General features: G+C 51.0%; 1 protein-coding gene across 14 annotated transcripts in view; it reads left to right on the forward strand.

Moving 5' to 3' along the window:
• ARHGEF6 (Rac/Cdc42 guanine nucleotide exchange factor 6) overlaps window positions 1–22,953 on the forward strand; it is a 40,199-nt gene that overhangs the window by 4,118 nt on the left and 13,128 nt on the right. For 3 of the 14 annotated variants that reach the window (XM_080554233.1, XM_080554227.1, XM_080554234.1), the window contains 9 exons: window positions 6,076–6,160; window positions 11,014–11,141; window positions 11,558–11,759; window positions 14,472–14,542; window positions 15,979–16,073; window positions 17,193–17,288; window positions 17,943–18,065; window positions 19,303–19,441; window positions 21,275–21,334. In XM_080554233.1, the coding sequence (XP_080410359.1) occupies window positions 6,076–6,160; window positions 11,014–11,141; window positions 11,558–11,759; window positions 14,472–14,542; window positions 15,979–16,073; window positions 17,193–17,288; window positions 17,943–18,065; window positions 19,303–19,441; window positions 21,275–21,334 (999 nt within the window). Of the gene's footprint in view, window positions 1–3,099; window positions 3,360–3,839; window positions 4,727–5,759; window positions 5,852–6,075; window positions 6,161–11,013; window positions 11,142–11,557; window positions 11,760–14,471; window positions 14,543–15,978; window positions 16,074–17,192; window positions 17,289–17,942; window positions 18,066–19,302; window positions 19,442–21,274; window positions 21,335–22,953 lie in introns of those variants that run through there. The other 11 variants (XM_080554237.1, XM_080554229.1, XM_080554235.1 and 8 more) reach the window with 8 other exon arrangements.

Consider the following 22,953-nt stretch of genomic DNA (forward strand, 5'->3'; position numbering starts at 1 on the left):
AGATCTCTCCAGCTAAAATGATTTTTTTATTATTTGTTTCCAAAAAAATAATAGCCATATTAGGATGCCAAGTGAAGAGGGATGCTCAAGGCAGGAGAGCTGAGATGATGGACAATACATGGTACATGTGTTACGTTTCTCTCCAGCTCTTCTCTTCACACATTACCAGCTTTTCTGAGTGCTCTAGAGGGAAAGCCACAGGGAACTTGAAAACCTTCTGCCATGTGTTCCTCCCAAATACTGCCCTGTCTGGACTCTCTTGGCAATGGCACTCTAAAAGCATGCCTATAGGTGGCTCTCCCTCATGTCTGATACTTAGTTTGCCTTGAGAAGGGCTGCTGCCTTTCAGAGGGATTTTCTGCCCAGCTCATTGCACTGAAAGCATGCTGGGAGCATCAGAACAGGCAGGGAACCTTCTTGTTCCAGGATCTATCAGCAATGAAGTTGTAGTGATCTGATGTCAGGTCTGAGGAAAATGAACACAGGACAAAATCTGTTGTGCCCCAGTAACCGGGCTAGAGGAGAGGGTAACATCAGGAAAGCTTTTAGTTTAATAACAGGTTTGAGTTCCCTGACTGCCATGCTGCTGCTTACACAAACTTTGGATTTGAAAAAGAAAAAACCAAAAATCTAAAGGTTCTGTCAAATTCAGCCCTTCTCCAAGTGCTGCAGAACTCTTAGGTAGGAAACAGTAGCCTGGCATTAGGGCTGAGCTGCTACTTCTGTCTTGAGACTGACAAGTGCATGTTAAGGTCAGAGATTCTGTTCCTGTTGCAGATGTGAGCAAAAGAGGATGTTTGAGGACATTCAGAGCCCAGAACTTCCTCTGGATAAGGACCTGTATGAAAGGCTCATCCAGGGGAATCTCAAGCATTCATGACATTAGCATCCCCTCCTAGCATCCCATGGCTTTGTCATACTTTGCTACAGCGATCCCTACCTTTATACTATGCCTTAAATTTGTTTCAGTCTCCACGCACCTTTGTACAGCTGCCATTTGGAGCTGAATACATGCCCTCACGATGCGTCGCTAGTGTGCTAGGAAGGTATGGGTTAGTGCAGAAGGTAGGTTTTCCAACAGCATGCAGTTGAAACCCAAGTCCCACCTTCCTCTGAGCAGATGCTGCTTGGCTCTCTCTTGTGGTGGGGGCATGCTGAGAGGTTACTCCTGCAGAGCTACATGCGTGCACTTGCCTCCCACCCTTCTTTGTTGTCCTGGTAACTCAAGTCTCAGGAAATGGGAGACAGATACAGCAAGGCAAACAGCACCAAACAGTCAGACGTACACTTGGACCCAGTGGAAGGGAGGGAAAAGGACACTGTGACCTTTCTGCTTTGAGTGGCTCTGTAAAGTTGCAGCAGCTCCACAGGCTGGTGGGGTGAGCTGGAATAGCGCATCCCGTTGCAGGGTGTAAGCACCCGACCTCTTCCTTGGCTTCAGCCTAGGACTGAAGCCTCTGCAAAGATTTGCTGCTTCAAATGTGTTAGTCCTAAAACAAAGGAGGCAAGCAGAGGAGTCAACACCTACTTCTAACCAGACAAGTGCTGTAATAATTAGGTGAAACAATGAGACTGCATCTAAAATCTTCCTGCTGCTTTTCAGTGCCAGAATTTGCTGTAAGTCACAGGAATGCCTATCAGCCCAGCTCTGCTGTGACAGAGGATGGGGGTGCTTACTTGGAGCTTAACCGTCCTTAGAGGATTCTGTGGTGGTTTGGGCTGAGGAACAGTGCAGATAACCTCGCTGCACTTTGTTTGCGCTGGCTTTAGCTCCAAGCTGTGTACATGACCCCAGCCCTGGCCCAGTGAGTGAGTGCTGCTAAGGCAGTGACAGCTGGATGCTGGTGGGTCGAGGGGGGAACTGGAAGGCAAGGGGGTCTGTCCCAAGGGCCAGAGGGAGTCTAGTGTAGCAGATCAAGGAGAAGGATCACAAGGAAAGAGAAAAATGATGAAGCGGGTAAAAAGGCCCAGCTTGTTCTAAGGGCAAAAAATGGGAACGATGAGTTGCTGTTGATACCTCTATGCATATATAACAACAACTAAATAGCTTCACTTACTGCTGAAGAATCACGAGATCATAACTTCCATTCAGCAGCAGCATTTTATTGCTAGTATGACCACAGAACTTCTGGCAAGGGGATGGATTTTGTGAACTAAGACTGGTTTCTGAAGATAAATCAATATCTGGATTAAGTCAGACTGTCCAGAATGACCATGAAGCATGCAGCGTGTCACAGGCATTGTGGGCGGAACTGAAGCTCTTTCTGAAGTTGGAGGTGCTTGCAACTTTCACCACAGTCTTTCTAGACCGAGACATTGGGAGGGCAGCTGAAAAATCGTCACCCCCTTGGCTCCCCATCCGTGTGCTTCCTCAGCCTGCTCTGCTTTGTCTTCGCTCCTGCTTTCCTAGCTGGGTAATGTCAAAAGCGAGAGCCCCTGCCCAGCACCGACCAGTGCAAGCGCCGGGAATGGATACGGCCGAGACGGTGACCCAGCACCTGGAGACCTCCAGCCCGGAGGTGTACGGGGTGCCTCTGAAACCCCTGCGTCCCCCGTGGGGTAGGGGCCTGCAGCTGGGGTCCGCAGGGGCTGCCGGCGCGGCGCTTCATCCCCTTGCCGTGCTGCAGCCCCGCTGCTGTGCGGGGGTGGCGGGGCAATCTCACGCTCCCCGCAGGAGCGCGTTCCCGAGCAGATGGGCACACGCAGTGCAGGCGCTGCGCTCGCTGTGCGAGGACACGTTGTTTCGGGGAATGTCACTGCCTCCGCTGAGCTGCGGCTCAAGCACAGCCCTGCTGCAGTGTGGCAAGAACGCTGTAAATACCGTCTCCACGGCTTGCATTTTCCCTTCTATCCTTTCCCCTTCGTCTTTCCTGTCGCTTTCTCTTTCTCTTTTTTTCTCCTTTTCCTCCTTCCTTTTCCCTCGCTTTCCCTAACCCCCCCCCCCCCATCCCTTCCTCCTTTCCCCTTCCCCACCTCCCGTCCCCCCCTCGCCCTCCCGCTGCCTCCCACCCGCGGCCGGCTGAGGGAGCCGCGGCGGGGCGGAGCGGGGCGGCGGCGCCGCCCGCCACTTCCCCTTCCCCTTCCCCCTTCTCCGCGCCGCGATCCGGCTCCGGGTCAGAGCCGCAGCGGCCGGCACCCGGCCCGCAGCACCGCCCGCCGCCGCCGCCATGCCCCGGGGCTCCCCGCCCGCTCCCCCCCCGCCGTGAGTCCCGCGGAGTCGCCCCCCGCCGGCCCCCCACGCGCGTCCCCGGCCGCTCCTCGGGGGTGGCACCCACAGGTGTGCCCGCGGGGGCATCGCCATGCCGCCCTCCCCGGCCCCGATCCCGGCCCCGGCCCCGGTCCCGGCCCCGGCCCCGCCGGTGCGTCCGGTCGCGGCGAGCTGTGGGCTTGGCGCGCAGCGTGGGTTCTGTCAGGGGTTGCGGCCGGGCGCGGGGATGCTGCGTGCGGGTGAGGCGGCTCGGCTCCGGCTGGAAACGCTAGCCCGGCTTCCCCGAACTTTTCTGCACCTCCTGGGGTTTCAGGGCCGGCGGCTCGAAGGGTGCCGCCGGGTTGGGTTTAGGCGTGGGTTTGTTTTTTTTTGGGGAGGGTCAGGGAGGTGTCTGCAGGGAAGGGCTTCTCCGGCGGCTGTCCCCTTCCTCGCCAGCCCGCTCTTCTCTTCGCTGCGAGGGCCGGCAGCAGCAGCGCGGTCCGTCCGTCTGTCCGTCTGTCCGTCCGTCTGTCCGTCCGTCTGTCCGTCTGTCTGTCCTGCTTGCTTGCGGAGCAGCCGGAGCGATTCGCTGCCGGGAGCCGCAGTCTGCGATTCTGGAAGTAGGAGAAGCTTTTTAACCCAGGTTCCCTAAAGGCAGCTGTAGGTTTAGGTGGGGTTTTGCCTCCATCCACCAGCTCTTCCGTGAGCTAACAGCAGAAGGTCTCTCCCTCTCTCTGTTTTTCGTCCAGCCTTGAGGCTCGTCTTGTAGTTACGAATGGAATTACGGGTGGATTGCGCTGGAAAAAGCGACTTTTAGCTCATAAATGAGGACTTTTCTATAAGGTGAGTTTATTCTGGAACAAGCTGAAGAGTACATTTAAATTACGCTGGCTCAACTGGACGAGTTTTTCACGTTGTTTCACAGTAGCTCTTCCAGACAAATTCTCCATGCAGAAAAGTCCTAAAAGTTTGCTTGCTTTCATGCTAGGATTTATTTACGTATCCACCGCCACCATTTTCCTCTGGACTTTGTCAGTCTGATGACTCTGAGCCTGCAGCGTTATTCTGTGCATTAAAGGACTGGGGAAGTATTTCTCCACCTTGGTCCTTTAAGAAAAACACACCATTCATTCAAGGCAGGACTTGTTTTTCTGGACTTACTGAAGTGGAAGAAAAAAGGCACGACTGAGAAAATGACACACCAGAGGGATGCACGCAAACGCTGCAGCCTCGCTGTTTGCTTTCCGCTTCTGCTTGGCAGGAGGGTGAGGACGCGTTACTGTAACGTTGCATCCGCTAGCGGCTGCCAACGGGGTCAGCGTGCGCTGGGGCTCTCCGTTACCGTCTCCCTTTCCACGGAGGCTCTGACGTTGCTGCTCAGGGCTGGAGGCGATGCTCGGATAGCATCGGTTGCCACCGCGAGGCAGGAAAATAGTTCTCACTCCAGTGGACAGCCGGCACGGGGGACAGGGTCCGCGTGGTCTGCAGGAGCAAAACCGAGTGAGAGCGGGCGATAGATGAGCTCCAGATCAGCCCGAGGTAGGTGGGGACGTCCCAGAACTGTGCGGAGCGGTGGGCGCGATCAGAGCCGCCGATTTTAATGCTTGTAATGTTCGGGTGTGAGCCGCAGCAGCGTGTTTCCCCTCTGAGCACGGATTAAATTGCTTTCTCTCGGGTAAAGCCTTTCTCTCGGTATTGGGTGTCCGAGTCAGGTTTTAAAAATATAATCAACAAAGAGTGGCCTCGTGCTGCCCGTGTTGGACTTTTGCTGCACGGATGTGTCGGGGACAGAGATGCCGCGAGCACCCAGGGCTGCAGAACAGGCCAGTCCCATTCCTCTTTGATATATGCCCAGCGTACCCAAGGAGCTGTATGTGGAAAGCAAGAGAGGGCCATTTTAAAGGGCAGTGCTACCCTAAGGATAATTAATGCTCTTGTACTTATTTAGCAGGATAGACTCCTTAGTGCATTGGAAGTATTTGTGCGTAGATGGTGTCTTACGGGACAGCTTTAAAATCACCTTTTGTACTTGTTGGATTTGCAGATCTGTAGCCTCTGTCTGCAAGACAGCATGTATTCATGGATTGGCAGGTGGTGTCTTGGTGGTACCACGACCAGGGGCTTTTTCTATCACTTACTTCTGCTTCATTAATGAAAGGGTTTATACAGTCTGTCTGAGCTCCAGGGCTTTTCTCCCGTGTTAGAGGGGATTGCAGTGCTTTGGAAACTCAGGTTGCCCCTCTTTGTGGTGGGGGCGATTTGTAGAGGGCTGGGTTTACAACATCGGGTTTACCAGTCACAGAAAATAAGCCGTTGCTATCCACGTATTTCTGTTTTGCCATTGAGACTCAGCAGCACAAAATTCTTGAGAGTGGGATTTTTGCACATAAAATAACCTTTTCTTGCTTCCTGTGAAAAATTGTGAATGTATTATATGTGCTATATTGCAATAGCAGAGAATTGTGTGTTTGTTTCTTCTGCTGTGGAAAGTGTGTGTGTGCGTGTATGTACAGCCTCAATCTCTTTAGCTTTAGATAACAAAAATAGCAACAAAATCTTTCCTTCCCTCAAGGCAAGCAGTAACCTTCTCAGCGATTTTCAAAGGAGTCCCTTCTCTGCAGACAGCACCAATTGCTTCCCTCTGTGCCTGCAGCATTGCACTCGGTATGCCGATGGGTGCCCCTGCCCTCCCCGCCCCGCATGCCACCGGCACCCCAGCAATGCCCTAGCCCCAAAGGAAATGGGACTGATCAGCCCCAAGTAAAGCCCCTACCCCTGCCGAAACGTTTGGGCTACTTAATCATCTCTGGTGCCGTGCAGCAACGTGGGCTGCTCAGACGCGAGAGTGAGATGTTTTGTGCTAAACTGACAAAGTTCTTTTTTTGCAGCTATTTGATCCACATGATTTGTACACCGGAGAACAGTTCTCCAAGGTCCTGAGTACATTAACAGCTGTAAATAAAGCTACCGAAGGTAAGAAAAAGGTTTTTTTTTTCTGTTGTATTTTCAAATACTATTTCATATGCGTGCTGGGGTGGGATTTTTGGTAATTCATTGCTTTCTGGAGGCTTGTCAAATTGTGCTGCCAGCGTTGTGTGCCTGATACTGAATGCTAGGATCAATACTTCATGTTTCTACCAACTCCAGGTTTAAATGTGGTGTTTCAGAGTTGCTGTATGCACTTTGCAGAACAAGATTATCACTTTACACTAAGGAACCTCTGTTCATTTTTGACAGCATTAAGGGACCTCAAAGTAGGTCATTGTAAAGGAGCCTCGACGTAAATTAGCATGTACCTCTCAAAATGCAAATGTCAGATTTCAAATAGTATGTTTTAGAGCCGAGCAGAAAAACAGATCCATCTGTGTAATATCTTTACTGAATGTCAAAACAAACAACGTTGCCAGATGCTCAGTCAATTGTATTGATGTTCCTCCTCGGGGCTCTGTGGAGTGGGATCCCATAATTGGGAACCAAACGCTGACAGTTGCGGCTGATGACTTCTCCTGTCTCACTCAGTGCAGGAGCAGGCTGCTGAAGCAAAGCAAATCATCTTCTCTTTTTTCCATCCCCAATGCTTGGCTGTTCTCTGCGGCCTGCTATATGCCAATATATTCAGTCACTTGGGCTTTGAAAGCAGAGGTTTGATGGGGGGTACAAAAAGGTTTTCTGTATTTTCACAGACAGTTCCCTGCTTTTGTACTGACAGAGGAAAGGGTTCCAGTGTGGTGTTCAGGGGAGGGATGCAAGGACCAGGGTCTCCTTACTGAGGGGCTGAGGAACAGGTCTGCACTGAGCTGGAGAGATGTTTCAGGGTGGAGAACACTTATCGCCCCATCATACAAAATGGATTTGCACAGAGAGCCCCGCACACCCACCAAAATCCAACACCAGGATGCGAGTTCAATTTCCCTGTGGGAGATTACATTTGAGATGATTAAAAGTAGAAAAATTCAAAACCCAAAACGCCATTTTCCTTTCATGGGCAGGTTTTTCTGTTGATTCACTGTGTTTTGTCTAAATTTAGTTTGTTTTGGTTTTGAGTTGTTTCACTTTTCCAATGTAGTTTTTGCTTTGGGATTCTCATCTGCTAGCACGGTGCTGCGGAGCTGCTCGGGTGTTCAGTTAAACAACCTCATCGCCGGGACAGGACCCTCTTCTTTCTTTTTCCCTTTTCTGTTCTGATGCAAGGTTTTATAAAATCCTTTTTATATTTATATGTAATACATACTATACTCATATAAACTATTATATAAACTCTAATGTATATATTATATAAACACCAAGGGGTATATGATGTATATACGTACACACACGCACGCACACGTAAGTAAGCGTGAGCGTGTGTGTGCGGCGCTGCTCCAAAGAGCCACAGGTTGCCAGACTGCCCCTCTGCAGCCAGCCCTCAGCCCTGCCGCCGGCTCGCTCCCCGGCTCTCGGTGATGGGAAGGCAGCCTCAGCACATCTCACAGCCTCTCACCGGCCCATTAAATGGCAGCACCTGGTGACCCCGCTTAGAAAATTCCCGCAGTTCAATACGATGGGGGTATAAAATGCAGATTGCCTAGACAAGGAGTAGCCTTTGCAAACGCTGTAATTGTGATTGGCATCAGCTTCATTACTCTGAGAGCAAAGAGTCAGAGGCTTTCCTGCCTCTCCTGGCGTGTTGCTGGAGCGGAGGGAGCATGCCTTTGCTCCCTGCGTGACGATGGGACAGCGAGGCTGCCGTGCTGTTGTTGCAGCAGTCCCCAGATTAACAGCCCCAAATTGGTTTTTTGCAATCACTGGGGGAAGCTCAGGACACGGCTTTGCAGTGGAATAGTTTCTATCACGTGTTCCCCAAGGGGCTATGGGGGAGCTGGGATCCTCTTGGTTTCATGGCAAACATCTGTTTGAGCATATGCTTTCTCTGTTTAAATGTTAAAAAGCGCAATGCCTGTGATATAATTAGCTGCTCAGGCAGAGAGCACCCTTGGGAAAAGTACAGGGTAAAATAAATACATGCCTAAAACGTTTGCTTTTTGGTGGCTTGGCCAAGTTCCTGAGAAACAGGAGCCTGCATCCTACAAGCCGCCACTGCGGATGGCCCAGTTTGTCTGTCCGCCAGGGCTGAAAGGGGTGGCAGGACCAGCCTGGTGCCGGCTCCTTCAGCTTCTGCTGTCACAAGGGCTCCGGCAGAGCTGCACACACAGCCCTTCCCCGCAGAGCACCCGACACCCGTGTAGGAGATGGCAAGAAGGAGATGACAGCTAGGGAAGCGGTGTGAGAACGTGTTTCTGAGCATCCACTTGAAGCCCAAATCCTTACGTCTTCGTGGGTCTTGCTATGCAAATAACTAGGAGCATGGTGAAGTGTTAAACTCAGTATTCAGCAGCTGTCTGTCAGATAACAGCAACACAGAGCTTGATGCTTTTATCTGAAAGAGAGGGCAGGGGAGGAAAACCAGCTGTGATGGATCAGGCTAGGCTCTTCTGCCCAAAATAGTGTAGGAATGTGAGCAGAAAACCCAGCTATTTTAACCGTAGTTTAAGCAACATATGGCAGCAGCGTTCCATGCTGGACCAGGCATAAAATAGGACGCTGTCATGATGCAATATAAATGATACACTTCCCTGCCAAACTGTCAAAGTCAGTTTTACATTTGTTTCTAGGTTGCTGCAGATATTTATAAAAGCTTTGGAAGATAGGGAGGGGCAGAGAGAAGCATAAAATCTGCAGCAACCAAGTCATTTCCGTGGGACTGTGGCTGATTGCTTGAATAAGCAGAGAAGTCTAGACTCGCGGTCTACGCCCTCCCTTTTTAGAAGGAATCAAGGGAAGAACATCTCAGACTGGCAGCTGGCCACCCCTCCTGGTCTGTGTGTTGCTGGGAGCAGCTGAAACCACTCCTGCTCAAATATCAGGGTGCTTCAGAGAAAAAAAATCCTGTGTTTGCAAAGCGGGTTTTCCATACCAAGAGGCTTCGCTATTGCTGCTGCAGTCTGGGGAGCTGGGAATTCACTGTGTGGTCATCAGGCAATTGTGTAATGAGCAGGGCGAGAGAGAAAACTGACTCACCGATGGCACACTTGATTTAGCATGAACGTTGTCCATCATTGGAGCAGGGGTTGGACAGCCCAGTGCGTGTTTAAGGTATGGCTGTTGACCTGTGAGGCAGCGGCGCCTGGAAGTCGTAGTCACGGACCTGGTCCCATTGTGCAAGGCATTGCAGAGAAAAACAAAGCAGAAGGCAGTCCCCTCTCCGAAGAGCTTGCAGTTTGTGTTGCTCCAGGTCTGATCTAAGGACGAGGTGTTTTTCTATTGAAACAAAAATCCTCTTGGGAGAATAAAAGCCCAGCTGAGTTCCAGTAACTCCCACCAAGCTTCCCCTTTGGAATGATTTTTCCATATTGACATTCAGACTGGAGGATAACAGGGAAACAGCGGTCTCAGCTTTGTGTTTTCTGAGTCGTGCACACACTTGGTCGCTTGATCACCTTCTCCAGTTGCAGCGTTTTCAATGAAGAACTCCCAATGTTATCCAGAGGACCTGCAGGCCCAGCCAAGTGACACCTGCAGACAGCAGTCTGCTCTTCTCAGGGCTTTTGTGATCTGCGGGCATGCAAGCTCCACACTGCAGTTGGAAAGTAACTTCTCTGGAATACAGGCATTTTCTTAGATCTAAGGAGAAGCTAGAAGGGAAATCTCAAAGTACTCCACACAATTTCCTGAAACGATAATATCTGCTGTTGCTTCATTTTTGCCTGCTGGCACATAGAGAGGAGGTGATCTGGTTGTTTTCCCACAGTGTGGCGTGGGGTACAGTAGCAGAGGACTACAGGAAGCCGCAGTGCCCTGAAACCCCCTCTTTTCGCAGCTGTGCAGCATCCAAGCAGGATTAGGGCTAGGTGCTGCGAGGTCCTGCAGAGGCTGGTGCTTCCCTTCAAGGCGATTCTCTCTCTCAGCACAGGGCAGTTGCAACCACAAAACTTTTTACCCTCTGGCAAGTTCCTCGGTGTCAATATAAAAGCGAATTGCTCATTGTGAAACACAGATCTGTGTCAGAGCAGCACTGTTTCCATCGTCGGGCGTGTGGTGTCAGGATCGGGCCCAGAGACCGGTATGCAAAGCGACGAGCTCGGAGCGTGCGAAGGAAGCAGCAGAGAGCTGCTGGGATGGTTTCGCCCTTTCTGTGCGCCGTCAGCCTCCTGGGGGCGAAGCTCCTGTCCTTCCTCAGAGGAACCCGAATCCCTCTCTCACGTGGCTCGTGGCGTCGGTCCATGAACGGTAATCAAAATTGTGCATAGCCTCTCTCAGCTGTGTACTGAACCCAGAAGGACTTATCTAGAGAAGGATGTGTCGAACAGCTGTTAGCCTTTTAGCGTTCTTCCCCACTCTGCGGGGAAGCCCACGCCGCAGCTGCAGAGGTGACCTAAGAGCGCTCACTCGCGAGCTAACCTTTGAAACACCTTCAGTGGTGCTTGCTTGGATCCCAGAGACATTCCCAGTTGGGCAGCACCGGGCTAAGCATTAGTTTATTTTTCAGCTGTTTTAAGGGCGATTTCAAAAAAATACTGCAATTGGGTATGTGGCCGCAGGGCTGGCGTAATGTAGGAGCGCCTCGGGATGTAATTCAGCTTCTTCCCTCATGGAAGAGTTAACCCAGCCCAGCAAAACCTTCCTGACTGTTGATTGGGAATGCCTTAGGTATTGTGCTCTGATAGATGCTCCTCCAGCTGTTGTCCCCCTGTTCTTGTTTCCTTTGTGGGCTTCGTTCTTTGCTTGGTGTGACGCAGAGGGATTGGGGAGTGCAGGGTAAATCTCAGACGTTGTTTTTGCTTTACCAGATCAGCCGTCAAAAGGGCCATGTTCGCATCTGTCGTCTCTTAGCTCTGCGGCTGGAGGTGCCCACGCGGACTCCAACAGCACAGCTTCACAGTCAGCAAGGGTGTTAAGGAGGCAGTCCAAGCCTGTGGTATCCTTTATTTAAAATTTTATTAAGGGTTTAATGGCTGTGGGGGCAGAGGGATGTGAGCAGTACCTCTGGGTCGAGCGTGCCAGCGTGGCTTGTTCTGCCCTGATCTCCATCGCAGCTTTGCTGCCTGGGCTGGAGAGAGCCTAGTGGTGGCTTCTCAAACTGTGGTGCTTCTCTCTGGGAAATGAAGAGGGCAATGCTTATCTGCTTCCCAATGCACTGTGAGACTGAGTTAATTCTTGGGAGGGACCTTGTGATCCTCTGGCGGGAGTGCTTACACAAGAGCAAGATGTTACTGCTGTTTTGAAGTGCAATACTGAAAAAACCAGCTGTAACAACAAAGAACAATGGCTTGTCCTACTGGCTTCTGCTTTTTTGGACTATCCACTAATGTTTTTCCATGTTTCTTTCCTTAGGAGATGACCGAGAATGGCAGTCATCAGCTGGTGGTAAAGGCCAGGTTCAATTTTAAGCAGACCAATGAGGATGAACTCTCCGTTAACAAAGGAGACATTATTTATGTCACCCGGGTTGAAGAAGGGGGCTGGTGGGAAGGGACCTTGAATGGAAAAACAGGCTGGTTCCCAAGCAACTACGTCAGAGAAATCAAATCCACCGGTAAGCAAATTGCTTTCAAGGGCTGATTGAATGACAGTGGTATAATGCAGTGTAGATCCTTATGCCTTTGGGAAATTGCTGCTATTTATTAGGGACCGTTAGTGTGCTTAAAGCAGCAGTGCTAATGGAAGTATGAATGGCGCCGGGAGGGGAAAGCTCAGGCTTTCGCATGACTTCCTTGAGAGCTGCTTTGCCCTCTTCCCCGGTGTGCTTTGCCGAGCCCCAGCAGCACAGCGGCACGTCGCTGCAGGACGAGGCTGGAGATTGCTCCGTGGGTCTGCTTGCCTCCCGCTGTTCTGGGGAGCTGTCAGGTCGCTCCAGTGTTGAAACACAGAATTAGCTTTTTGTTAGAGACCTAGGGCAGGCAATGCATTTGCCTTTGATCCTGCCATTTCTGGCGGTGGTGGAATGGATACTCCCGGTCTCAGTGAGGAAAGCAACAAAAACTGTATGGCCGTAGGGAAAGACCCCTGGTTTTGTGCATAGCAATGGCTGATTTCACATAGTACATTTTCCCCCAGATGCATTTTCTGCTGTGAAGCTACAGGCAGTATTGAGAAAAGAGCGAGGGAACAATCCAGCTGATGACACTTGCCTTTATTGAGCTTTGTCTCAAGTGTCCTTAACATCTTCTGAGATGTGATTTTAACCAGATGTGGGGTGATGATGACATGAAGCATGCCCCTGGCGAACTGCCCCGTGGTGTTGCATAGCCATTCAAGCAGTTCACCCTGTTGTGCTTCTGAGGATGCGTGACAGTAAACTTGTTTTTTCTTAACGTGCCTTGAAGACTTACAATAGATGCAGACCTGTTGTGTGCTCGGTGTTGTTTGTGCGGGTCAGGATCAGCCCTGGCCTCAAACACCGTGAGACATAAGGAGTGGGCTGCAAAAGGGCTGCAAAACTTGCAACCCCCATTAGACATCGTTACTCCCACACTAGCAATCAAAAAAGAAGAGGAAGGAAGAACAAAAGTAATGAGTAAGTGTTCAGAATTAGGCCAGTTTTTGTTTAACTCTAAATGAAATGATCTTTGTTAGGATATCTCATCTCCCACTATTTCCCTCTGGGAAAATGATGTCTGAGCTGGAGCAGGACGTTGCAGCAGAGATTGAAGCCGTGTCTGGCACAACCCAGGAATCACTAATTAAGTCAGTGAGTGGAGAAGAGAACCACTTTATACAAGGAGAGCAAAATTCAGTCCCACGGGATAGGTCAGATGGGAGCTGCATGAAGCAGCACCTCATTGAAGCCACGGATGAATCCCCCATTGATCCCGATGTAGGAGCCCGTCAGATTTTTTTATGTGCAAAGCTTTTGCCCCCCGGTCTTCCCACTTCACGTGGGAGCAGGGCTTGTTCCCGTGGTGCAGGCACAAAGCCAAAGAGCGGTCTCCGCTTGCTCGAGGGCCCGTGGCTGTATTTCAGCGACCGATGCAGGGAGCATCAGCTAACCCACCATGACTGCTGCCCGGGGGACAGCCCTTGCTGCAAGCCAGCGGGAGCTGCTCTCCTCGCCTCCGAAGCGCGAGACTTGTCACTCTAAATAGAGTCACTCGTTTTTCAGCAGTGTCTGTACTTCCACCGTGTCCTAAGCGTGCCCTTTGGGTCGAAATAACTAGCTGCGTGGAGCAAAGCTCCTCGGAGCCTTTAAACGAGGCACAGAGCTCCTGGCTGGAAGCGACGGGAAGCTCTACAAGGGCAATAATTAGACAATACGTCAAGCCGCGCTTCCCAGCAGCTGAATTTATCAATTTCAGCTTCTCCCCTGCTGTCAGCGTGAAAGTAATTGCTTTCCCTGAGTGCGTACAGGGAGAAAGGCCGGCCTGGCCGCCCTGCACAGCGCAGCCCTCCGAGGGGCTGTGGGCTGGCCGGCTCCGCAGCTGCGACCGTGCCTCTGGGCTGCCCGGCCAGAGGTGTCAGAGCCGCTCTCACCTGGGTCGTGAGACCGAACCCGGCCTGCGACGGGCACATCTCCCAGCAGATGTGGGAGTTTCCCAGCTGCGTGTCCTGGCGGCAGCGCAGCAGAGGTCTTGCTTCCTCTGCTGTGAGCACACGCTGCTTGTTGGTGGGTCTGCTGGCAGGGGACGCGCTTTGCGAGGGAAGGAGCAACGGAGCGGGGGCTGGTGTGGGGGTGCGTCCGTGCCTCTGCGCACGTGTGGCGTCCGCAGCGATTCAGCAAATGCGTAAGAAAAGGACGACGAGAATTGACAAGGTTTGCGTGAGCTTTTTTTCTTCAAATCTGCCTTCATTCACACACGGATTTTGCATCACAGGTGACCGCAGGGGTGGATCAGGGTTAATTTACCGATTGGCGTTGGCTTCAGTTTGTGAATTGCCTGGAACTAAATGCTCTATCCAGCATCTTTGGTAGACACCCATTTTTAAAACCCAGATTTTGCGGGCCAGGTGAAGGCGCACTGTAGCTCCAAACAGTGCCAGACACGGGGCTGCTGCCAGGGGTTTGGGAGCAAACCTGCGAGTTGCTGCCAGGTGCTGTGCAGTGCCGCGGCTGCGGCTCGCTCGGCTGCAGCCAGCGACTGCACGTCGTCAATTCGCTCCTGAATTTTCTGAAGCAGAAAAACCAACCCTGCAACTGAAGTTGTGTGTTTACAGGGGTGATGTTATGTTTGATGGACATGATGCAGCAGTGACTCTTCCTGCTAGCATGAGAGCTGTGCGCTATAATTTATTGATGTGTTTTTTTGTACAGATAAACCACTCTCTCCCAAAGCATTAAAAGGACTTGAAAGCACTCAGCTGACAAAGAATTATTACCCTGTGGTAAGTTTTAAAGTGCTGATCATACATTTTAATAAGTAGCACATTATTAATCTTATGAACTGGCTCCTTACCTTAGAAATCATTGAAACGATTTGTAACAATTGGTGATGAGACTGTATTTAAAATGCAGCTGTTGCCATTTGCTTGATTCAGGGCTATCAAGACAATAAACCACAAGTGGAAGTCACTGCAAAATGTCACGAGGAGAGGCTGAAAGTAGGCAACTAAGATAGCATAGCGGGGGTGGTAGTTTGAGATCGGTGTTGGAGAATAAGGCACGATATCTCAGTCCCAGCCCTTTCCTGTCTGTTACTATCTCCCATCGATAAAGGTAGGGAGATAATGTCACGGCGCAAGGCGAGCCAGATTAGGGCTGTGACCCACGATCTCTTTTTTGGGTTTGGCTGGAGGTGTTACACCCGAGCTGTCTGCCCACTGCCTCCGGCAGAAGCTGCAGCCCCCGAGAAGGGGCAGTGGTCACAGCTCCCAGCCTGGCTTGTTGGCTCGGTTTTGGAGCAGGTCAGTATGCCAGGCTGTGACGTGTGGCTGCAGAAAGGTTAGAGAAACATCGCCTGTTCTGCCATCTCGCTACCAGAGTGGTGATGTCTGGCAGAGGGGGCAGGTACCTTCCTCCAGGCTTGAGTAAGCCCTGCGGTATAAGCCAGATAAAATGCATGCATGTGGACATCCCTGCCTCTCAGTGCTGGAGGTGAAACATGCTCATCAGCATGTCTAAATATATTTCAAACAAAGCAAAGCAGAAACAATATCTCCAGACAGCTGGGAACCACCTCCACTGTCTCAAAAGCTCTTCTGCATTGAGAAACTGGAGTGTGTTTTTTTTTTTTCCTGCATTGAGAATCTGGGAGCGAGGGCCGTGGGTTTGATGTACCCTGTGCTGGAGGCAAATTGGCTGCTGAGGTGGAATCGCAGGGCCAAGCCAAACTGGGCACTTCCTTGCAGCGGCCAGTGAGCTGTGCCCTGGCTTGAGCTGTCTCAAGAGCCGTCCTTATTCCGGCCACTGTTGTGTTTAAATTGTTGCCTGCCTTTGTGCAAATGGTGGTCCCAGGATGCATGCACGAATCGTTTGTTTGCATACCTTGGCAGCCAGTTCTGCATGCAGGGTTAGGCATGAGCCTCTCAGGAACCAAATACTAAACTCAGATCTGAACTTACATTATATTCATGCTTTGCCAGAGAAGAAGAAACATCCCTTAACACCTGCTGTCCAGGCCTCCCCCGGTTTGCAATGTAAAATCCATAAATTGAACCACCAGGGTTTTCCTGAGCATTCTGGGTTCTGCATTAACAATTTTAAATGCATTCATGGACATAAAATACACTTCTGTGGTTTGCCACACTTGGAAGCTGATGTCATGTTCCTTTGACTAGTCCCTAGTACTAAGATCTACTCAGTGCTCTGTCTCTCACCCTAGGTGTTGCAAAATATTCTGGAAACAGAACGAGATTATGCGAAGGAACTACAGTCACTTCTGGGAACTTACTTAAGACCCCTCCAGTCTTATGATAAGTAAGATATAAGGGCATCTGAGATGGACAGAACCCCGTAAAATTGACCATAGTTCATTACTTTCCTGCTTTTGAATGTTTAGGGACTGTCACTGCCATTCTCGTAAAGCCTCACAACTTCTCTGTGAACCAGAAAAAAACCCACACGTTTGTACAGGTTTCTGCTTTTTCCTATTCCTCAGCAATCATGCAGGCGTTCAGCTGCTAGAGACGGGCATTTCTGTCCGACCGAGGGCTGGCTGCTGCCTCCATCTGCAAGCTCCTGTGTGGCTGTCCTGGCATGCATGTTTCCTGGCGGTGTGCCTTGCATGGCTTCTTCCCTTGTAATTTGTCTTGCTGTGACTTCTCAGCCCCAGGTGGCACCTCCTAGTCATCTCTTTGTTTAGTGAGCAACAGCACATATTCCTGTGGTTAGGTTGCTTCTCGCTAAACCCAAACTGCTGCTGAGCAAGAAGTGATCTCCCCGTCTCCCCATCTATGCAGCGATCTGCTTAAAGTCCCTCCACGTCTTGCCTTCCTTCCCCAAACCTTCACGTTGGGATATCTCCAGCTGTGAAAATTTCCCATGCTCTCAGCCTGCCTACCTTGTAGGCGGCAAATGGCTGAAACGAGGAGTGTAAGGGAGTGACAGAAGCAGGATGACAGAAGCGGACATGGTGCTTTCGGTTAGGAAAAATCCAACCTTAGGGAACAAAGCGACCCCCACCTGAGGGGCTGCGCTGCAGGACCCTCCTCGTGTAGGAAACCCACAGCATGAGCCCATGAAGACAAAGCGGTCTTTGTGTCTGTGCACACACCTCCCTCCCCGCCCCTGGAAGAAATCCCATCTGTCTGTGTCTATTAGACAGCTAAACATCTGAGAAGATTAGCGTGATTAAGTGATTAAAATCCAATTAAGGTAATCCTTGACAGCAGACATCTTCTCCAGGAGGCTGTGTTCTGTAGCTCACAGATCATGGGTTTTGTGTTTCCCCATGCCCCATGGTGTATCTGGGGAAACAGAAATTCTTAGGCCTTTTTGGAAGGGCTGCTTGCAGATACCATGGGTGCTCCTGAGAGCTGTGCTCAGAGGCACTGCCCAGCATCCCTTTGGTGCTAACTGGTGATTTGACTCTTCTAGGCTCAGCGCTGTGGACATCGCATCGTTGCTGGGAAATGTGGAAGAAATCAGCGCGTTTCAGCAAACACTGAATCAAGCCTTGGAAGATGTTGCAAAGTAAGCTCATGCCACGGCAGTGAGGGTGTTAAGCTATTAAACTGCAGCTAAAAATAATAGAAAGACCCATTCATTAACGTTCCTCCTGGCTCCTGTCTTAGGCTTGTTAAATATAGAAGAAAATAACAGGATTGAAGAAAGGCAGCAGGTAGTGCTTTGGCAGGAGGTAGAAGAAATGTTGACATTTCTACTATTCAGCTGTCTGCTGAAGCAGCTGACTTCAGAGTGTCACTAGCCCAAAGATGCAGACACGTGTGTGATGGGAGATATGGTAGGCTTGAAGGTGGGATTACCTGTGAGCAAAAAGCAAATTATCAGAGGTAATCCTTTCCCTTAGGGACCAGCCGCAGGGGGCTGCAGCATCCCATCTGCATCTCAGCTGGTGGGACAGGGCAGGCTGGGTCACCCTGTGTCCCGGGCTGGTACTGGGCTGTGATACTGGCTGCAGCACAGACATCCAGTCTCACCTGAGGACCTTCTTCCTCCTTCTCAAGTGTCAGGCACGGGTGTTTGGATGGGTGCTCCAGTCTTGCAGTGACCTGGGAGTGTCCCCGTGCAGTGGGTGGCTCCTGGGCAGATGGGTGAGTGTGTCGTAGCTGCAGGGTGCAGATGAAGAGCCTCAATAACAGTGTGCTGGTGTGTTGGTGTTCGCAGGCTCTCCGAGAACCAGCAACGCGTGGGAGGCTGCTTTATGAACCTGATGCCCCAGTTCCGGTCCCTCTACCTGACGTACTGTGCTAACCACCCGTCTGCAGTCAATGTCCTCACGCAGCACAGGTGAGTAATGCAGGAGGAGACCCAGACCGAAATTCCTCCTTTTAAAGTTACTTCTGCCATTAGCGTGTGAGCCAGCGTGGCTTTTGCCCCGCATGTTGACGGCAGGCTTTGGGCTCTTCAGCATTGCCTCTCTGCTGCAGCGTGCAGACATCGCCTGCTGCTTTGGTCAGCTCGTGCAGCTCTGCCGTGCACTGACCTGAGCTGGTCTCACAGGTCCTGTCTGTGCATGCAGAGCTCTCTTGCCCTGGGTAAAGCAGAGGCAATAACCCTTTGCCTCCCTCGGCCCTTGCAGCAGCAGCTCCTGTGCTTGTTATAGGCTAAGGACCCGCATGCTGTTTCAGACCCACTGCTGCAGTGCCCACACACTTGCAGATGGGGGGGATGTTCCCTTGTGGCAAGATGGTGTGGGGCACATTCTTGCAAAAGGAGGATGCTCGTTAAAATCACCCAGAGTTACCCAGTTTAATAATTGAGCTGCTGTTCAGCTGTCTGGTTGCTTTGCAGACTCTTTGATAGATCACAGTAATAACGCCTTCCTTCACAGCGTGTCCCACTTGAGCAGACACCTGAATTTGTGTAAGGTCATGCTAAAGAGCACACTAAGCTGAAAGGCTACCACTGTGTCATCCCTAAGGCAACTTAGCCGTCCCCCTACAGTGATGTTAAAGCCAGGATCCCAGCTGTACTGTTTAATTCTTCCCTTTCTGTAATAGAAGCTTGCAACATATTTACTTACCTGCTGAAATCCAGCTGTAATTCAGCTTAACAAAGATCCGGGTCCCTGTAAATGATTCTCACTAGCCTGACCCGTTTTCTTAAAGAATCAGCTTGGACAAATGTGCTGACATGGGCGTTGCGTGTGCTAACAGCAGCGTCCCAGAGGGGTCCCGGTGGCACAGCTCCCACCACATCGCTGCACGTCCTCTGACATGACATGAGCACTGTCAGCCAGCCCACACCATCAGCCAGACACCTCGCCCTGGGCCACTCTGCTGTGCCATCACCGATGTGCCCCAGACACTGCATGCACAAACACCCACCACCACGCAGCATCCCCGGGGAGCAGGCTCTTGTGCTGCTGTGTTTGTAAGTGGTTACTGGGAGGGGAGGCTGGAACGCCTGTAAGTCAAGTGCAGCTCAGAAGAGAGCCCTGGCCCTCAGGAGAGCAGTGGGAGGCAGCAAAACACAGCCCTCAGCGGTGGTGAGCCCAGCTTCTTGTTGTTGTATCTATTTATAGTGATGAGCTGGAGAAGTTCATGGAGAGCCAGGGTGCGGCCAACCCAGGCATTCTCATCTTAACCACGAGCCTCAGCAAACCCTTCCTGAGGCTGGATAAATACGTGACACTTCTGCAGGAGCTGGAGCGGCACATGGAGGTAGGTGGGACACCAGGCAGGCTGCGCCCCTGGGTGCTGCAAGAGCTGTCCCCAAACTGCAGGAGGCATCTCTGCTCCTTCCCCTAGTGTTGAAGCATCACACTGCTAAATGTACTTAACCCCCGCTCCAAGGAGCTGGAAGGGGCTGTTATATCTGCATGGGACGTTAGCTGCCCCAAAGCAGGAAAGGTGGGGGAGGCTGGGGGAAGCTGTGGGAAGACATCGCCTGCTCTTTGCCTGAGCCAAATATGGGCCAATCCCAAAGTGGAATTCAGCGTCAGGCTACAGCTGGCATTTATTTGCCCAGCACCTAATAAATCAGTATTTTTATAACCGTTTTATGGGATTTCTATCCTTGGCTGCTCACTCCTGCTGCACACAGGCATGTCCCCATTCCTCGCCCGAGGCTTGCGCTCCGGGCTGGAAGCAGAGCCGCGCACACAGGCGTGGATCTGGCAGCCGGTGCAGACACGGGGGCGGAGGAGCGAGTGCCTCGGAGCAGGGAGAGCAGCCAGCGGGTAGAGACTTCCTCAGCGGGCAGCAGATCTGCTCTGGGACGTTTGTCACCCAGGCATTGTTGTCATCTCTGTCCCTTACTGCTTTGGCTCTGCTGCTCGCCTGGTGGTGTGCTCCAGCCATGGTGCAGACCTCCAGTACCAGGAGGTGAGGAAAGCAAGAAGTAACAATCTGGTTTTAAATGTTTTCGCTTTTCCCTCTTCTGATATTAATTACCACCAGTTAATTACTCAGCAGACTTAGCCATGATCATTCAAATCCATGTCCCAGCCAAAGGATTATAACCACTGTGTTTGAGCAAGAGGTTTTTCTTTATAGGAAAGGGCATAAGACCCTGCACCTTAGGCAAACTTGACCTCCCCTCCTCTCGCCTGGCCTGGCTGAGCTGCAGGGGCAGAGCTGAGCTTGGATGCAGCCACTGTGACCATACATAGACCGGCGTGCTCTTTGCAGAGTGCCATGTCAGGGTCAGCAGTGGATTCAGGGACACGCACGTCACCTGTTTCTTTTAGTTTCTAAGCCGGGTGTGGGAGTAGAGGTTTTATTGCATGAGTAAGGAGGGTTGAGGTTTAAGCTGTGATGCCCTGGGAAGCATATGTATGTATATGATGTGGGTATATGCAGTGTGGATGTATAGCACAGCATTCCCTGCACTGCTGCACAGCTGCAGATGGGGCAGGCCTCTGAAAAGCCATGGGGGTAGCTCCATCACAGCCTAAATACCTTATGATTTGCTTGGCATGAGGTCTGGATGGTGAAGAGCTTGTGATGTAGGGCCCCGAATGCCCAGGGAGTGTACCAGTGTGCAGCTGCAGCCAGAGATAAGAGGCAGCATCCTGCTTTCCCCTCCCTGGCCTGGGATGTGCCCTCCCTTAAACCCAGAGTTGGAGCTCCCACTGATGTTCATGGAAACTGCACCCTTGATGGTGTAATGGCTGGAATATTTGCACACTAACAGAAGTTCCATTTGTGAATGTGAAACTAGAAATCCACCCTACCTGCCTGTAGGGTCTGCCTGGTTGAATTTATTTTCCTTAAGCTTTGTAAAATCATCTCTAGTCTTGCTCTGGCCTCTTTACACTCATTAAATAGGCCGATATCATTGAATTGCATAGCTGCTTTAAAAGATGCCAAGTTGAGCAGGGTGGTGAGGAAGCCAGCACTGGTAGCTGGGGGATTTGGGCTGCCCCCTGCAGTCCCTGATGCCTGCCCCTGGGGCCCTGCAAGCCCTGGGGGCACTGGAGCCATCAGTCATGTTGGGCACTTCGCAGGGCTGTTGCTGTTCGTGATTCAGGGTTTTTTCTCTCCCTTCACTAGGAGGCGCATGCAGATCATGAAGACATCTTGAAAGCCATCACATCCTTCAAGTCTCTTGTGGTAGGTGGCAATTCTTAAAATAGAGCACTCCATTTCAGAGCTGCATTTCATGAAGAATGAGTCAAGCCTGACATTTGTCTCCTCATTTAAAAGAAAAGAAAGGTCTTTTGGAATGGAAAAGATGGGTGATAAAGATGCTTAATTTCAGGTTTCAAGCCTAGAGTGCCCCTCTGGTTGCATGTTTCAGCAGTTACACGCTGGCTCTGTGGTCCCAGCAGCAGAAGTCTCTGGCTCTGCGCAGTGCTACAGAAGGCCATGTATGGGTAGCGGTGGAGGCTGGGACCCTTTCATCTCCTGTTGCCTTTTTACCCTGGCCATTTGCCACTTGAAACTATACAACTATACAGCCCTTTGCTCTTGAAGGTGAGCTGTGAAGGAGTAGTACCGGTGTCTGGCTCAAATGCTGGTGCCAGCCGAAGGGTCCCCTCTGAGCCACTGGACAGCTCAGGGCTTTGTTGAGATGTGCTCCACGGGCGTCAGGAGGCCCTGGCCATGGTGCAGATATTTGTGGCTCCTGGTGCCATGGCCATCAGTGGGGAAAGGACAAATGGCAGCAAAACAATGAGTCAGAGGAAGGTACCGGCTCTGTTTCTGTGCGCTGTATTACCTATGCCCCTCAAAATCCTAGTGCAATGAGATCAAAAAGAGGGGTGAAAACCATCCGCATGCACAAAGGTTTCACCTAGCAAAGCTTTCTTTCAATTATTATAAAAGCTATCATTTCTCTTTGTAGCCACTAAATACCTTTCACTATAACCACTCCAGATGTGGTCCAACTTCCTTCCTTAGCATGGCAGATGCAGGCTTTCAGTGCTTAGCAGTGCAGATAAAAGATGCGGAGGAGAAAGTTCATAGAAAACAGGAAAGGGCGATCATGTTACATTTACTTAGAAACTCAGCTCCCGTTCCATTAATTCTAGTAGGTAGTAGGGGAATAATTCAGTTAAATTATAAGATGTCATTCATCTTTAGGAATGCTCGTAATTTTTTTACTTGAGAAGTGCACTGAGCAATTCAGTGTAATTATGGTAGAACGAAAGGGGTTTGGCATGGGTTCGAGGTTAGATGGGCAGAGATGCTCCTCGCAACGCAAGCATGGTGCCTGGGACCAGAGGCTCCTGGGCAAAGGCAGGGCAGTAATTGCAGAACTCTGCCATTTGGTGCCTCTGTACAGGTTGTGATGGATTGCTGTGCATTTAGTATGAATTTACGTCCTGAGAACTTCGAATTCAGACAGTCAGGGAGCTGCTGAAGCACCCAGTAGTTGCAAAACCAGAGGAAGCCCCCACAAAATTGTGTCTTTTCATACTAGACCCAGGGCAGCCTTTCCTTTGGGCATGCCTGAAGATCTGGATAGTCAAAGAATTTGCATGAAACTCGACTCCTTCCTGAGTCTGAAAGGAGGAAAATCTCCATCAGAAACCAGGGTTTGGAAAAACCAAGCAGTGGGTGAAAACTGAGCCCAGATTTGGCCTTGCAGCAATTTTTCCCATTGGCAGAAAGGTCAGTTAAAACAAGTTTTGCTTGGATTCGCAGGGCTGCCTTTGCTCAGTCAGCATTGTCCTTTGCTTGCTGAAAGCAGCTGCAAGACCGGCTGCTCCATGGAGCTCTGAGTCCAC

The sequence above is a fragment of the Anser brachyrhynchus genome, assembly GCF_964034855.1.
Source record: "Anser brachyrhynchus genome assembly, chromosome: 13".
Lineage (NCBI taxonomy): Eukaryota > Metazoa > Chordata > Aves > Anseriformes > Anatidae > Anser > Anser brachyrhynchus.